Here is an 18,536-nt window from a genome sequence, read left to right on the forward strand (position 1 = left end):
ATAAAATATCTTCATAAGCGATGATGTGTTTATTCTAGTTTCCAAATGTGCTCCAGGTTAGACCATGCAAAGCAGAGGTACTGTTTTCAGTGGTGGGTGGCCTTATATAACCTGAATAATTTTTTTTGCCTCATCAAGCTTGAACAATTTAGGGTGGTCACTGGCCTTTTAAAGCAATAAAAGGGCAATATATTCATGAAACTGGAAAATAATGACTTCATAGATTATCCCCTGCTGATATTTGCAGTATATTTCATGGGTCTTACTTTTGGTGGTAAGTAATAAAAAAATGTATCTTGACCTTTGATTTATAGAAGAGAGCAAAAAACAGCTGCTTGTGTTTGCTGTGGTACAATAGCAGTCATTAGGGCTGGTGGCTCCTGCTCATTTTATTTGTGTACAGCCCTCATGTGCAGTGCATACCATCTGATGTCTCCAAATTACAGGTCTCTCCTGCCCTGGTAAATTTGCTAGAGATAAAAAACAAGAAGTCTATATTATTTGGCCTTTTCCTTACCCCCTCAAGTTAACAAGTCCTCCCCAACAAAACTTTGGCAGTGGCTGCTGGAATAATGGCAAGATTTTGAAAATAGAAGACAGAAATGAGACAGAGAATGGAACCAAACTAAAAGCAGAGAGTAGAGAGAAGATGAGAAGAGAGGAAAGTAGAGAGGGGAGTTGCAAGGTTATGAAGATAGGGCGACTCAGCAGAAGAGTGGAGCTCATTAATGAGTAATGGGTTCGTGACACTTTGCCCTTGGACACCACAGCGTCTGATGGCTTTGTTGTTACTCCAATGCTACAGACACCAACATGAGGCTGAGTGCACATATCTTCTCTATATTCTATGTCTCCATCCATATCTGGATGTAAGTTACAAAGACTTGATCAACTACACATTTTTATATTGGGGTTAAGACTTTGTATAATACTGGATTTAGTATTAGGTTCTTATTGCCTGAGTTGCCTGAGCGTGAGGTTTTAGTTTTACAGTTAAAGTTCACATATTTTTCACAATTTCATTATTTTATTTTGCGCATCTAAAGCTTCTGTCATCCTCGTAGTGTACATTAACACCGTCATCCTGTCTGAAAACTTTTACCTCCGTCTTCAGAAAAGCACAGTCTGGTCTGATGCTAGGAGTGCTGCCTTAAAGGTGTCAATTGCTTACAAAATCTGGAGTTCACCCACAAAAGTATCGCTATGTGATAGAGGCATTCTTATTTGAGAACAATAGCAAATTAGCCACTAGTTGGTTATTATGCTAGCATAATAGAAATTAATGTAGATTATGGTAAGCCTAAATTATAAACAGGGCATTTCATCTAATAAAATGTGTTGTTGTTGGGTGCAAATGACTTCCTTCGCCTAGTTGTTGGGTTTTATAATTGTGCAAACCTTTTACGTGAATGAAAAGAGAAAAAACTAAAAATATCTGGAATATCTGTGCCTGCAAATGTAATCACTGAAGTGTGTATTTGAGGTTGTCTTGGTTCTAACAAAAGACTTTCTTTTGCTTTCAGAATCAGTTGCTCCTGCATGTATGCGCACACAGTGTATATCATACTAACAAAAAGATGTCTACAATTCTCTTTCTCCCACTCACTCACTCATACACTCAATGATACACACCCCATCAGCCTTTTCAAGCCTGTGCCCCATGTCCACATCTGTAGTGTTTTCAAGCCAGTACCTCCTGCTATTTGAGCCCAATTAGAAGCTCCCCTCCCCGTGCAGGCTAGTGGGAAGGGCCCCTTCCTTCTTTCCTCCAGCCTCATATCAGTGGCTTCTGTGTTATGACAGCCTCTGACACTAGCCCTGCGTAATTACTGCTGTCTGAAGGAGCAAGATGGCATGGGGAATGAGAGAGAGAGGGGGGGAGAGACAGGTAGCTGAAAGAAGACCGTGGAGGGGGAGAAGTGAGGAGAGGAGGAGGTAGACAGAAATGGACAGGATCAGCAAAGAAAAGGAATAGAAATCGAAGAGGCAGATGAGAAACGGAGTAAAAGAGGGAGAACAGAAGGAAGAAAAAGACAGAGAGGGAACGAGCAGACGGCTGGCAGACTACCTCCTGTTGTGTTTGTTTTTACATGCTGTGTATTTTTGTGTGTGCGCATGTGTGTGTTTGACTGAGTGACTGAGAGAGTGAGAGAGTTGAGAGCGTGAGTGTGAGTGCGCTGATAGCTGATGACAGAATCTTGTACCAGCAGAGTGGCGTCATGCTGCCATCATTGTTGCTGCCCAGCCAGAGCTGCAACATTACTCTGATAGCAGTTATACAAATAATTCTCCTCAAGGTGATCCTAAAAGTGATAATCAAGGTGTTATATGTTGTTATTCTAAGAATTTGTACTGTATTCTGTGCTTTAACTCACCTGACCGTGTGGATGAATAGTCTGCAGTTGAGGCTTGTCATACTTGCAGTGGCTGTTTTAATGCAGTCCTGGGGTAATTCCTACTGACGGTCATGACCTTTCTATGCAGTCGTCTTTTCATATTAAGTGATCGTGAAACCCTTGGTTCTGTAATTTGGCCAAGGGATGCAACAGAATTCAGGGATAACCCCGAGTGCAGCATTTTGTAGATGTTTACACAAGATGTCACTTAGTTTATTAAGTTTATGTTGTTCAGTCGCCACATGTTATACGCACAGGCTAAATAGTACATATAAACTTCACAGTCTAATGTACAATATAATCAATGAACAGGCTCAGTCTAAAGCAATGTTTACGTACGCCGAGCCCACATTCTTCTCCCTAATTTTTGGAAAAAAATACAAAATAAATAACAAATCAGCAAAAGCATGTACAGTCAAAGATGTCTTTGCTTTTATACTTACATTTATTTTCATTTTTACTCTTCTGCACTGAAACAAATGTCTGCAAGAGTCTACATGAAAGGTTTAAACTCCAAAGTTTCAGCTTCTGAACATTACTGAGACTGCACTAAGCTTACAGATAAACAGCTTATCACAGATGTAAAGGTTGGCCAGCAACTGATTCCATTTGAGAGCTAAGAACTTGAGCTAAATACATCTACACCATGGTCTGGCTATTAAAAGCACCATTTTGAGAGATGTTTTACCAAAAAAATGTGCTTGGAGTAACATAGCTCATCTGCACATTGGAGCCTTATAATAAAGCCTATTAAGTATGAATCACATACTTAATAGGCTGTGTGACCATTCTGCAATGGGCTATTTGTGATGGGGTTTTTTTGGTACTTGAACCTTGAATCACCATTAAAATTATCGAATGTTTTTGTTCCATGTAAAAATTATATAAAATGACTGTCCATGTGATGTCAAATTTTCTATTCTACTCTGTGACAAAATAAACAAAATAAGGTGTTAGGTGATAGATATGAGCTATGACACATTTTAGTTGCTGAAATATTAAAGTTTTTCTCAAATTCAGCATACAGACTGCATATTTTTTACATTTTGAAGACTGTAGAGAATTATTTACAGCAATGATTAATGAAACAATGAAATATTAAAAACTTTGTTGGTGTAGGCTCAAACCTGGACATGGACACGTATGTTAAGCAGTGTTTCTGAGAACTTGTCTCTCTCTGTTAGACCTGCAATAGATTGGCCACTTGCCGAATCAGAGATGGGTTTGGCTCATTCGAATTGTAATTGAATAGGAATTTAAGAAAAATGTGCGGATTTTTATTTTCCTGTTTTTTTTTCTTTTGTCAGAACCACTAGAAATGTCCTAGCTCTCACTGAAGATTTGGACCCATTTTATGATCTTTATCAACAAATGGTGTTTGTTACCTTCTTAATTTAAAAAGTAGTTAAAAAAAATCATATCACCTTTAACGTCATCTAAATAAATAGTACACTCTTATGCTTTCCAGGATATTGTTCAGCTGCTTGGCAACATCCTTATTATAGAAAATCCAAATACATGCTGTATGTTCTAAATGATTTTGCTTGTTAAAAAAAGTTAACGGTCCCTGCAATTTTATCCTACTTCTGAGTATGTTTACTCCGCTGCAGGCCTCATTTTGTGCCAGCTATGAATGGAAATGAATTCACACATCAATTCTAAGATAGTCATCAAAACAAAAAAAATGTTAACGCCTTTTTAACATAATGATTGCTCCCATGCAACTCTATAAACCCAGAGAAAATGGTTTCCATTGAATGCATGAGTCATCAACCACACAGTAGATCTGCTAACATAAAAGCTCTGTTTCTGAAGCAGTTTAACAATTTACAATTTGAATTAACAACTCAATTCAAAATGAGTAAAAAATAAATCCTGCAGAAATACTAGAAGTTTAATTCATGGTTTCAGTTGTTACGTTGTTACGTTGTTCCATCCCAAGCATTCTCAATTGCTACCACAGTTCAGAGGTCTAGGCTGCTCAACAACCAAAGATGTGCGTCATTTTATACTAGGATGATGACCAGGATGACAGAAATATTTATGAGATGCCATTTCAGAGACTGAAAGGTAACAACATTCCACATTTCTCCTAGCCTCTTATGTTATTTATCTTTATCTTATACTTGCCAACTACACGTGACATAATTTTTACCTCTCTTCTGCTCTTGTCTTCTTGTTTTCTTTGTAATATCTCACATTTACCGACCTGCTCTTTTCCATTTAGTCTGTATTCGCTTTCTTTCTTTCTTTTTCAAAAAATTAAAAACTTTCAAGAAGCAGTGCAATCATTCTTATTTGTCCCCATCATCTGCAATTACCTGCTGTTGCTATGTTACAACTAAGTTTAAAAAGAAAAAAAATCACTGCCTCCCATTACACTTAATAACTCATATGTGTCCCAATGCTATAGATAGCTATTATACAGCCAAGAACAAAATAATTGACACTCAAAAAGAAAAAGAAAAAAATAATTCATCATGGTGACATGGATAATGAGGGTGAACAGTGAGTGAGGTGAGAGGTTCTGCTGTTATGATTATTACAGATAATCTGAGATTCAAAGATATATTAAAATTCTTATAGATTGTAAAAATAGTCTTGTGATTATCAATTTATTTATTTATAATTTTATTTATTATTATTAGGTTTTTGGGACTTATAGGTCTGGTGTGTTGAACCTTCACTCTAACTTCATAAACTCCTTGAGATGTAACAACTTGTGTTTGTATATGTGCTTGTGCTATTTGAATATGTGATACTTCTCTACCTGGATTTATTTTAACTCTTTTTAAAACTGTGCCATCTCTGGACACTTACTGTGTGTGAATGGGTGGATGACTGGATATGTAAAGCGCTTTGGGGTCCTTAGGGACTAGTAAAGCGCTATATAAATACAGGCCATTTACCATTTACCATTTACTGTCATTGTCCAAAAAATGGACATACCTGCAGAAAACAGGAGATGCTGACATGCTAAAGAAGCAGGAAGAACAAAGTTCCATTCTAACAACCGTGACTGAGAGAGAAGAGGAGATATAAGTCTCATGGGACACAAAAACAGATACGCTAATAGTAAGGAATTGGAAATAAAAATGGCCACCCATGGGCTGCTGATGGGATGAAAGTTGGAAATTGATCTGTGCGAGGGCGTCTGATGTTGAAAAACCCAAAACATCTCATGACTTCAGAAACATCACTGGAGATGCATCCCAGCGAGAGCAACAAAAATGTATCTTACACACATTACATGTGAGAAATTGCCAAAGAAATGACTCTGGATCCCACTGTTACCATTAGCGATCTTCAGACAGTCGTGGATAAAATCCAAGCGGTTATAGAAAAAGAGGACGGATTGCGGCTTTTATTGACAAATGGTGCCTACTGGGTCATATTACTATGAAGAAGTACTGTTGCTGCTTGCACTTTGAACTATTAGCTCTGGATTATGTCCACAATTTCTCTTGATTTTGCTATTCCAGCAACTATTTCAAAGCAGAAGAGAAGTCCAAAGCCATCTTTTTTTCTCATTCGGTGATCACATGTCACTGTTTGCAAATGGTACAGTAGACATTTCATTTGAACAATTTGTTCAACAGCTTTTACAGCTAAAAGGAATCATTGCATAGTACCCGAAAAAGCCTGTGAGACAAATAAATCTGTGTTGCTTGTCATTTGGTAGTAAATGCAATAGCATTTGCTGACAGAGGCAGCAAGTAATGGAAACAGAATTTGTCCCATCATCCTGACTTATGCAAATGATATTTGTCATAAATCTGCACTGGGGAGTTATGCACAAAATGTTACTTTAATACTTTTATGTGTTTGCTTCTGTCATACCCATTCAGATCATCTGAATGGAACTGCTCTGAGACCAAATGAACTAAAGTGGGGGAAAAAAACATTTGAAATGAAGTGTCGAAATAAAACTATACCAAGGGAACTGAGGATGTTTGGTGTTTCTGGGTGACACAATTTAACTTTTTAACTTTAACTATCTTGCTTAGTCAAGATTAACTAAAGGTTATCTACTCAGGTAAAAGACGCCAATGCTGACTATTAACAGGAGACAGGACTTGATCCATCAACAATTACAAAGAACAGGCAACAGCAGCAGGAAAAGTGCACTTACATTTGTTGTTTGGACTCATAACCTTGGGCCTGGTTAGCTAGTTCCCCCTCCAGTCAGTTAGTTTTTCCGATCTGTGGGTAAATGTAACTTTAGGCCTGTTGTATTTTTGTGCTATCTGATCCCACAGACGATCACACCAGAGTCCGACTGCAGTTGCTGGATGGAGACCCCCACTCTGACTACATCAATGCCAATTATATTGACGTGAGTGTTTACACAACTACACTCGAACACACACACATGCACACATACACTGTAGTGATGATCCAAACAATGAGTCTTGTGTAGGAAACCCTCTACTGTGTTTACAACTTCATCATATGCCAGCTGTAGTATTTGCTCCTGTTGGTAGCTGCTTACATCACTTGGTTGAAACTTGAGAGACGTCTAACTTGGAAAGCACACCCTTTGCCTCACAAATAGTTATTATTTTATGTGAGTTTCACTGACATGTCCTCACAGGTTGTAATAGTCTCTTTCTGCATGGATGCCCTGAATATCAAATAGTATGGATGCCAGTCAGTCAGTCAATAGTATGGATGATGTCATATTCTCAGTTTCAAATCAGATGCAGACACCTGCCTCTGCACACAAACAATATTGCTTTAAATTTGTACCAGTGAATCAGGTCCTTAGTTAAGGTTACCACAGCAGATAAAACCATCAGTGTTGTTTTTTTCCCCCCTTTGGACTCCATTCCTTCACCAACGGGCACATAAAAAAAATTAAAAGGGGGAAAACATACCCCCCTCCTTGTTTACCCTTTCCTCCTTTAATTACATCAGTCATTCCATCACCTCCCACTGTGTGTCCCTCTTATTACCTTTCCTTATCCATCCATCCATCGTTCGTTTTTACTCCCTTCCTCTCTCCCCTGCAGGTATTGTGCTTCACTTATTGATTTAATCTCCTGCTCACAGCTTACTGTTGTAATGGTAGTCTTAATAAATCTGGTACAAAATCAGTCTCACAGACTAGATTGTTTCTTAAGAAGAAAAGAAAAGAATTGAAAAAGTAAAACACATCCCCCCGTGAAGATAACGTCATGCTCACAAAGTGATTCTAATGGCAAAGTGAAAATGATAAATGCTTTTATCTCAACAAGGTTATCCATCTTATAGGGAATCGTGATGGGACAAGAGAGAGAAATAATCGCTGGTTGGAGACCGGTGTCTTTTTATCCAACAGAGGGAAAATTTAGTGACTGGGAAAAAATGAAGGATAAAACATGGAAAAAACTGAACGTGAAGACAAGACAGAGAAGGAGAGTGAGAGATGATGAATGAATGAGAAGATGACTAACAACGGGGAGAAGTGAAGTGAAGAAAAGGCAGCACAATTGGGAAAAACTGAATGAAAGAATAGGGCAGGAATTTTTTAGTATATTTTGCTTAAAAATGCAAAATGTAACACTTTATCTAACTTTGGGGAGTGAAAAGGAAAACAGCCGAAATAGCGGGAGATGGGTGAAGACTGATTCCCTGGAAAAAATAGTGAGTAGGAATGAGAATTCTTGAAAAACAATGTGCTAAAAATAGAGGAAATTTGGATGTTGGATAGGAAAAATAAAGAATATAAAGAGAAAAATGGATATGACAAAAGTGTGGCGATACATATTTTTTTATTGCTTCCTTTTTTCTGTCTCGCAGGGGTACCATAGACCCAGACATTACATCGCCACACAAGGTAATTAAACTGACGTGATAAGTGTGTGTGAGAAGCACTAATGCGTGCTTCCACATTTGTGTAGATACGAATGTGTGCATGTGATCCTATTTGTGTGTGTGTGTGTGTATGCGTGTAGGACCCACCTGGTAAATGTCGTCCTCTCGGACTGGAAGGCTATTACCACAACCTCCTAAATCTAAACTGCCGTATAAAACCCCCCTGACAAATTTAAGACCCCATTACCTCAAACCCCCAAACTACTATCTGGGATTGATGGTGTTCAAATACATGTGTGTGTCTGTATGGGTGTGTTTGTGCAAGTCTGTACTACCAGTGCTGACATTTTTACGTGGCATTGGAATGAACATATGCTTATTTACACACCTATATCTGTATGCTTGTTTATGTGTATCAAAATGTTTACACTGTGTGTGTGTGTTTGTCTGTCAGGGCCCATGCAAGAGACGGTGAGGGATTTCTGGAGAATGGTGTGGCAGGAGAATTCGGCCTCTATCGTCATGGTTACAAACCTTGTGGAAGTGGGAAGGGTGAGTTTATCATCCAAGCAGCTCCAAAAATGTGTGTATTAGAAGTAAATAAAGTATATGTATATCTCTGTGTGTGTCTATATGTATATATGTATGATCTAGTTATATGTGCTGTTGTTTTACCTGGAGCTCTAGTTTTCCTCCAGTCACACTACTGAATTACTTTGCGAATTTCTAATCAGTATCATCTCTGCCTCTTGATGCTCATGGGGAGATAATCAACACCACGTAAGGCATATTTTAAAACACAATGACAATAAAAACGATCTTTTCCAGGTGAAGTGTGTTCGTTACTGGCCTGATGAGACAGAGGTGTACGGAGACATCAAGGTGACCCTCATAGAGACTGAACCACTGGCGGAATATGTCATACGGACGTTCACTGTTCAAAAGGTAAACAAGTAAATTTTATATTTAATGGCAAGAGTATATTTTTAATTCTTTATTCTATAATCCAGGAATCAAGTATGCCATGGTCAATTCCACTGAGAATGTAGTGAAAATGAAAACAATAGTTGTTAAAAAAGTGAGAATTATTCCACATTTAGGACTTCAAATACCAGTTCTACCAGCAGCTTTAATTGGAAATGTGAAGATTTAACTTTCCTGCTCTGAAAAAGGGATAAAGCTGTTGATGTCTTTGTCATAGTATTTATCCTGCATTTTAACATTGAGTCATGATGTCACACCAATTTTCTCTGCCCCACAAGGCCTGTGATGGGATTTGAACCCACTCATGCTCTCTAGCAGCGTATTTACACCCCATCGTAGCTTGTATTGCTTCCATATTTTGTAAAGCCCAGACCTAGATTACCATTACAGCCAATATGTGATTGGGGATTTATGGCGAGTGAGCTCTGTTACTTGTTTGCTTCTCACTGTTTAAGAGGAATCTTGAAAGCATAATCTTGGCACTTGTAATCAGGCAGGAGGGATTTGAGAGGAGAATAGATGATCGACGAATGTAGTTTCATTGTTGTGATGTTGTTCTCCAGGGCTCTGCACACTGAATGCAAAAACTGCAGAAATGCACATTACAACAAGACACAGGCTGTGATCCAAAATCCTTTATCTTTCGAGCGACTTTCAGTCTTGTTTTTTTATGCTCAGTCTCTGTTTGCCTGTTCCATTGTTTTTCCTTTTCTCCTCCATTTTACTTTCTACCTCTTTTTGCTTGTTTGAGTATAGAAAGTATTTACAACACTCAAATCTTGCTTATATAAATATTTTACTTGGGAGTCAAGGGACAGAGGTTGATCTTTAGGTCCGTTACCATTTTAATACTATTTATTTTTTAGAATAAGTACCTATCTTCTACAGTTATTACACATTATAATACATGTTCCTGACTACTCTTGTGTGTTTTCCATTCATTTTTCTTCTTTTTATACCTCAGTGTCATTTTTCCTCTATCCTCTATTTCCTTCCCCCCTCAGTCGTGCAAAATCAGCTTATAAAGACAAGTCTTGAAGTGTTTGCTGTCAGCTCATTTAGCAAGCCATTAATCCATACCACCTCTGAGTGCATGCGCGTGCGCGTTAAAATTCAAAGGAAAGCTGATCTCTAAACGCCTGTCGTTTGACAGTATGCATAAATACTTACAAACACACATCAGACACTTGCTAATTCAAATTCTCCATCTTTAAAATTCAGTGGGTTTTTTCCACTGTGTGTGAGTGTGAAAAACAAAGAGAAAGCAAGACAGAGGGTATGTGGGTTCTGTGTAGCAACTAAATAGCCTCAGTTGCAGTGAATAATGAGAATAAGAGCTTAATGAAAAGGTTTATTAATGGCACATCCAAAGAGATTAACTGAGCACTGAGGAATAGAGGGTGACTAAGTAAGACTAAAAGAAAATGTGTGCAAATGTGTGCGTGTGAGTGGGAGAGAAAAAGAGCTAAAGATGCAGGATGACAAAAGGTAGCTCATCTTTGAATGTCAGAATGATAGCAGCTGTGAGAGAAAGAAGCAGCATATGTGAGTATAAAACTTTCTTAAGTAGCATTCATTTCATGTGTTGATGTTTTATGTGAAGTCCAAAATTTTGCTATAAGTGAAGTGGACTGTAAAGTAGTTTTACTGTCTCTGTTCTTAACTGTGCAGCCTTGACGTTAGCAAGAAAGTTTCCAGAGGTAGTCACAGCTGCAGCTGGAATGAAAGAGTACTACAGATAGTACTGTATGTACACACGTGGATTTTTTATTTTATTTTATTTATTTTTTATTAGTTTTTTCAAGCCAACAAGGGCTTGTTCGCCAATGTGCTAACACCCAAAATATGATTAATGACACTCGTGTCAGGAGACCGCAGTAAACTGAAGGCTACAGTAGAGGCCAAACTCAACAGGACAAAACATTGCTTTGAAGACCAGCATACACATATCAGACAGGACATATGAGTCATTTTTCAACTGAAACTATAGTCCAGTGTAATGAATTGTAGGCAGTTGACATCTGTGTAGCAGCCGTTCAGAGTGAAAACAGCAGTTTGACAAAAAATCAAGGGTAGCAAGGGCTTGTACTGGTCTGCAAGATTAAACACAGTCCAGACATGTTGGAGTAGTACAACAAAGTGTTCTTCCTCAAATGAATGAGAAGATGCTTCTCAAGTGGCTCTCGACAATCAATATTTTGCCCAGAATGTTTTTTTCCAGCTTCTGCGTAGCTTAGCTGAGAAAAACGGATCGGCACTTCAAATCTGCCAAATAAATTAAATCCATTCTTATTTCTTCCCTATCAGTTATGGTACTTTTTGATCATTTGCCATCCTGTATAACATTAATCAATTTCCAAGTTTTTTTTCATGAAAAATAACCCAGTATTTGTAATTAATTTAATTCGAACTTTTTTCTCACCGGTATTTTGTTGTTACAGTACTGTACAAAAGTCACTCCTTATTTCTTGAATTTTGCTTTCAAGGGATCAGACCTTGTCATTTTTAAAGTATCTTGAGCAATAGTTCTCTAGACTTTTCTCAGGCCAGTGCTGTGTCTACACATATTGTTCTTACTACAAGCCTGTTACAACAACATTTCTTGAGTTAAAAAATTCAAAGGAAGACACAACTTGACAGGCATTTGGCAGGTATTTTGCACCAACAAGGTGATTTCCAAAGACCTGTTAGCTGAAAATTTGAGGAAACTGTTCAAGCGTAGGACAAACCGGAAGGCCTAAAAACAATCTTCAGTAGATGAAAAGCATCTGAAACTCATGTCCTTAAGAAATAGGAAAATAGGAGAAATACAGAAGCTTTTAGTTGATTCATTTTCTGTTCGCCAGGGACAAAAGCCATTCAGGGGAGAAAGGGGTATTACACAAGAACGGAAAGTTTCACTTTCAGTTTGCAGTGAATGTCTACGACCGTCTGTAAAACACAGTGGAGGCTCTGTCAGAGTTTGGGAGTGCGTTTTAGCCAGTTGTGTTGGAGATTTTATCAAAACTGAGTTATCTGATAAAGTATCCGATTTTAATTTAGAATACAATACTATCACTCTATACAATAGAGTATATGGAAAGCATCTGATTGGCACCAGCTTCATATTTCAGCATGATAACCATCCCAAACACACAGTCAATGCAGTCAATGCTTACCAGGACAGAAGAACAGATAATGAAACATTATCAGTCATAGACTAGCCTTCCCAGACCTCAACATTATTGAATCAGTGCAGAATAATCTTGACAGAGAATGGAACAAACAGCAGCCAACATCCAAAGAAGAGCTTTGGAATGTTCTTTAAGAAGACTGGAAAACTATTCCTGAACACTACGTCAAGAAATTATTAGAAGCATGCCTAAACGAGTTCAGAAAACGGTGGATATACTGAATACTGACTCTCAAACTTGTTAGAATTATATTAAATCTGTTTTTCCTTATATACTAGCAAAATATAAAGAAATGATGGCTGAATCAAGACATTTCCACAGTACTGGTATGTCGCCATGACATTTAACCTCAACTTTTGAGGCTAAACATACAGTCTCTTTTTTATTTTCTATGGAGGGTTTGAAGTGCTGGACTCATATTTAAGTGATTATAAGGAGGACATGACAGCATAAGGGATTGTTGTGGACAACAAATTCCAGTGTCAGGATGAACTCCCCCTTACGGTGATTCTAGGCTGTTCCAGACACCAAAACAAATTCTAACAATAAAAGATATGTAAGGATTGTTGATGTCAAATAAACCTTTCTAAAATGTTGTCACGCAGATTTATATATGTGTTTCTTACAGAGCAGAGGATTTGCAAAGTATAAACTTGCTAAGACAAGTAACGTGAGTACCAGTGAAACTGAGACTGGATTTAAATGCATTTGAAAATGAGGGATAATTTCAATCCATCAAAACATTTATTTTTTATGTATCTATTGCAAGTTAGGGTTAGAGGAATAGGGAGAGCTTTTAAAGTGTTCTGAGTTCCTCATCACCAATTTCCAACATTTCAATACCAGTGTTTTATTTTTGTTTTCTTTTACCCGTCTCTGTGTCTCTAGCTCTGTTGGACTGTTGTCTATTGATTTAGAGAAGTAATTTTAACATCACAGGAGTGCAAATCAATGGAAAGTCCAGTTATCAAATCGCCTTGCGGTCTTCAGTTTTTTTCCTTCTTTCTCACTTCAAGTCTCTGTCACATACGTCGCGTGTCCATGTTTCTCTCCTTGATCTTTCTCTTCCTCCTTTTTTCATCATATTTGTCCTCACTCCTTCCTCAGCCCACCACTTCCTACTCTCTTCCTTAACCTCTGCTCTTTCCCACTCAGTCTCAGGTTCTGAACACCAACCCCACTTCCTATGTTACCCGTGCTTCTCGGGTTATTATCAGATAGTCTGTCACAACAAATAATTCAATACAACCTTGTATATTACAGAGCCAGAATGGAAGACGCAGTTTCATTTCAACTCTATTCTTAGAGAGTAACTGAACTGGGGAGGACGTGACTGAGCCCCGTTTAGTTTAGAATAATATAATAGAATCGATCGGTTTGAGTTATTAGAGCAGAAGAGTGCAGTATTGTAGGAAAAAAAACCTGAACTGATGGAAGCTGAAGAAAGGATTTAAAAAATACATTTCTATATCCAGTGAGGAGAGATTCAGTTGAACCACCAGGATATGCAGGTCAGAACTCAAAATAGGAAACTTGAGGCAAGATCCCTCTTAGCCTTCTGATTGCCTCGTGCAGGTGGCATACACTTTCAAAGTTATACACTGTCAGAATACATTATGCCTTCAGAGGAGTCCTGAAGCTTTAGTATAAGGTGTGTGATTCCCTGGAATCATATTCCTAAATTAAAAAAAAAAAACAAAAAAAAAACTTTTCACTCGAATTCATATTGATGAAAGAATTGCCGTGTTGGCACTGTAACAATGACACAAAGGTTTCATTTCCAATAACCCCTGACTGTAGGATTCCAATGTGTTCTTTGTCATCAGATGATAACATTCCAAAAGAAATGGGCGGAAAAGAGAAAAATGTATAATGCTGTTCCGAATTGTTCGGATAGGATTGGCTTCTGTGGATGTGGCCTTACTTTTTGCTTAATACGCAGTTTTCTTTCATAACTCAATATTGGAGACGATATATAGAGTCATAACAGATTTTTTTGACTTCCAGCCCTCAAATGCAGCCTGTCTGGGGATCCAGACTTAAAGTAATTCTGTTTCTTTATCTGATAAGCATGAACCTACTGCACACCACAGTCCTGAGACTGTATGTCCATGTTTCAAGGAAGCAATGTTATGTGAGACTTCACTGCTATCTATTAAGTATCATATGTCATTGTTAGCATCCTAATACTCCAATTGTAAGATGAGGAGATATTCTGTAGTTTATGTGTTTCCGGAAAGCACATCATGAAAATGTCAGGATCCTGTCACACACATGTTTTGTCATTTTGTTTTTTTGTAATCTACACTTTTATATAGCAGATTGTTTCTCTTTATATCTAAGAAGTGGATTTTCCAAATTATGTTTTATCTTAATCCTTTTTATAAGCAACGGTATCTTGTTTATACATTTGAAACTTATTTGGTCTGTCATGCAGCAAAACTTTTCTCAGAAACAAATGTTTTTTAATTAAAACACATTCCATATTTAAATGCTTTCTGTTATCGCTGAGCACTTCATACAATAACAAGCAGTTGGATAATTGCTAGATATTCAAAATCTCCTTGTAAATTGGGCAGCTGAACTGAACCGTGGCATTTCTTCCTGCAAGTCTTTCCCAAAAGGGCCATCATGAGATTTGTGAAATCAATTAATCTTTTTGTAGAGCGAGATGGCCTTCAGTTTCCTCAAATCTCCCCTGTAAATTAGGCAAATGAGCCACAATAAGTCTTCCTGCCTCTCATTCCCCGAAGTGGCCCAAAGTGCCATCTTGACATCCACGATGAGATTGATTTATTTTTCATCTGAAGAGGCATCAAGGCCCCCATATTCCTGAAATCCCTGCTGTAAATTAGGGTCCTGAACCATGATATGTCTTCTTGTCAGTCTTCCCCAAAAGAGCAATGAAACAGTTTGTAAGATTCAGCCATTTGTCATCATCAAGAGGCAAAATGGCCAACACTTTTCATGAAGAGACAGACTCTTTTCGTGAAACTGCCATTATGAAATATGCTACTTAGCATAACATCTCCCTCTGTGCATGTTTTTCAGAAGGGCCATCATGAGATCCGTGAACTCCGTCAGTTTCATTTCACCAGCTGGCCCGACCACGGCGTTCCGTGTTATGCCACAGGACTGCTTGGCTTCATACGACAGGTCAAGTTCCTCAACCCTCCAGATGCCGGACCCATAGTGGTACACTGCAGGTAAGTGTACTTACATAGAGGACACAGAGGTTTTGTACTGAAGATAAACTTAATTCCCTGGTGCTGCTGGTCAGTGGCTGCACGGGCAAGACAAGGACAAACAAACAGCCATTCAGATGCATAGCTCACATTTCTTGCTTATCACAGGGGAAGGCTCTGGGTAAACAGTAATGATCAAATGACTACTGGTATTTCTGTTACAAAATCATCTTTATAAACCTTGGATTGTTTTACAGCATTGGCCTAATTGTGATTTGGCAGATCTGAAAATATCCATGTTTTATTTTTGTGGTCTTATGAGTCATTTTAAAAGGCTTCTGACTAAACAATCAGTTTGGATAGTTCGTCAGAAGCCCTAAAATATAAGACTTTATCTCAACCTAAATCTAAGAAGCAGTTCTTTCCACAGGCTTTTCTTCCAGTACTTTTTTTAAAAAACTTTTTTATGGGTTCCCCTCTTCCTTGTCAATTAAGACAATAGGGCAAGGTATGATTACTGTTGTAATCTCTCAAACACGTCACCCTTTCTTTTCCGTAGCTTAGATCAATAGTGCTAACTTTTAGAAAGTGAATAAAAAGTTTTAGGTTAAAAAAGAATTTCATCTCCTATCTTCTTTCACCCATACACCGCCATGAAAAGTAGGAGGGGGAAAAAGTGATAGTATTAGGATCCCCATGGTGATACTATATTTAACCTCAATGTTCTGTTCTTTATGGGATGTAACAGTTCACTTCTGGAGCCAGGTGCTCAGCTGGCACAGGCATTAAAAGGTCAGCATTCTGACAAGCTATGAAAAAAAGGTTTTGAGTAGATTCCTCATCTTGTCTCAAGCATTGAAATTTAATTATTCATTTCATGGCCCACCTTGATACAACACATAGCTTTAGAGTTTTATTCCCACAAAGGGAATAAAATGACTAACCTTGCCATGGTTAGTGCTTAATGGAATCAAAGGACCATCATACTATATAGCACTTTTTCTAATCTCGCAGACCTCACAGAGTGCTTTAGACTACAAGCCACATTTAATCATGCATCCATACAGTGATTTATTCTTTGCACTTTAGCTATCACACATAGCTGCCCAATTTAGAATGACCAGTTAACCTAAACATGCATGTCTTTGGACTGTGGGAACAAGCTGGAGTACCAGGAGGAAACTCGAAGATGCAGACTCCACACAGAAAGTCCTACACAGTCACCATTGTGATTCAGAGATGAATGGGTACAATTTAACCAGAAATTGTATGTGGAGTACAATATAGATTTTTTTTTTTTGCTGGAATGAAAGATGCTTTTGTTCAGTTAACTAAAACTAACCATTTGGATAAGTCTTTGGAGCTTCCCACTAACAAACAGCAAACCTGGTTGCTTGGCAGTCCCTTGCCAAATTAGCCATTAGACAGTAAAATGATGCATGAATATTGCTTTATCTGTATATACTCAAGTTGCCATCTTTTTAGCAAATACTATAAATCAGCGTGTCTAAGGTTTGGGAAAGATGTGTGTTACAACTAAAAAAACACTTGGGATTATTAATAATGGAAAAGTCAAAAGAGACACACACTCAAAGAACAAAACTGGACACACAAACAGAGAATGAAAAAAAAACTGGATGGACAAATGAGGCGAGCAGACACATAAAAGACAGCCAGTAAAAGTATGTGGACAGACAGGCAGGAAGTTATGGCAGTCACTTCCAATTTCCGGGGGCACTCTGATGCTATTGGCCTGTGTCATGAGGCTTTCAAACACGCACAAGCACACACACATAGAGGCCCAGCAGTATTCTGGTCTCAACATTAATCACAGAGGTTGACAGGTAATCTGCCGAGGCGCCCCCTCCTCTTCTCTCTTCAACTTTCTATCTTTCCGTCCCTCACATCTTATCTCTCTCTCTCTCTCTTTCTTTCTTTTCTGTTTCTTCTCTTGCACGCTCTCTCGCTCTCTCTCTTTTAGCTGTCTCTGAAAACTGTCAGCGGAATTGTAAATTGAAAGATGGGTTTTTCCCCTCCCTCTACACCTCATTCTCTCAGTTTCCGCTACATCCCTCCATCCGTACCTCCTTTCCTCCCTTGATATCTCCCCCGTGACGGCCACTTCTATCACTCCCAGTCGCTAAACTCGTCCAACCATTCCCTTTCCATCCCTCTTCCCCTCGCTCTTTCAGTCCATCCATCTGTTGGTTTGCTTGTCTGTCCATATCTTCCCTCCAGGCATTGGTGTTCAGAATGTGTCGCCTCAACACCTGACATGGGCTACTAAAGTCTCCACATACTTATGCTTGTCAGTTAGAAAGTAAAAGAGAGCAATAGAGACAGACTCTGCCTTCATACTAAACTCCATTAACATTGCTGAGATTGCAAAGTTAATAGGTTTTTCTGAGTTACAAAACTCAGAGGTTTCACAGTGTATTTCTAAAATATAGTAATAAGATATAGGATACCTAATTTTAATTTTATCAGCCATTTAAGTGAGCATTTACTGATCTGATAAGAACACAATAGCCCAGAGTATTCATTCATTGGAAACAACTTAGAGTATTTTTTATTTATTTTACTATTTATTTTACTTTTCTTCTGAAAAGAGTTTAAAACATCAATTTATTACAATTACAGGCAATTATATACAATTAATACAGGCATAGGGTCCAGCCTATTCCACTATTGGATTAGTGGAAGAAAATGGATCTTTCTCATACTAATATCATCCTGTACTACTACATGTAAATATGCTTTTTTACCTGGCTGATGCTAATTTCTATCTTGAGGTGAGAGAACTCAGAATTTAAGGTGAGGTTCTGAGTGTGTTATACCTGCTGGAACAGACCCCAGGTGTGGCTTAGCTTAGACTCTGTGAAGTCACTGTATCTAGCAAAGAAATGAATCCACCTTGCCATATTTTTTTTCATTTGTCTTTATAATTGACTCGATAACAGTTGTATTTACTAAACTAAACTACAAGATACTTCTCACCCCCC

General features: G+C 38.1%; 1 protein-coding gene across 1 annotated transcript in view; it reads left to right on the forward strand.

Moving 5' to 3' along the window:
- ptprt (protein tyrosine phosphatase receptor type T) overlaps window positions 1-18,536 on the forward strand; it is a 308,462-nt gene that overhangs the window by 276,141 nt on the left and 13,785 nt on the right. Inside the window, exons 22-26 of the mRNA XM_013908559.1 lie at window positions 6,656-6,732; window positions 8,178-8,214; window positions 8,647-8,744; window positions 9,021-9,137; window positions 15,401-15,555. Coding sequence (XP_013764013.1) covers window positions 6,656-6,732; window positions 8,178-8,214; window positions 8,647-8,744; window positions 9,021-9,137; window positions 15,401-15,555 — 484 coding nt within the window. The remainder of the gene's footprint in view (window positions 1-6,655; window positions 6,733-8,177; window positions 8,215-8,646; window positions 8,745-9,020; window positions 9,138-15,400; window positions 15,556-18,536) is intronic.

This window comes from Pundamilia nyererei, unplaced genomic scaffold, assembly GCF_000239375.1.
Source record: "Pundamilia nyererei isolate P.nyererei 1_Seehausen unplaced genomic scaffold, PunNye1.0 scaffold00012, whole genome shotgun sequence".
In the NCBI taxonomy this organism is placed as follows: Eukaryota; Metazoa; Chordata; class Actinopteri; order Cichliformes; family Cichlidae; genus Pundamilia; species Pundamilia nyererei.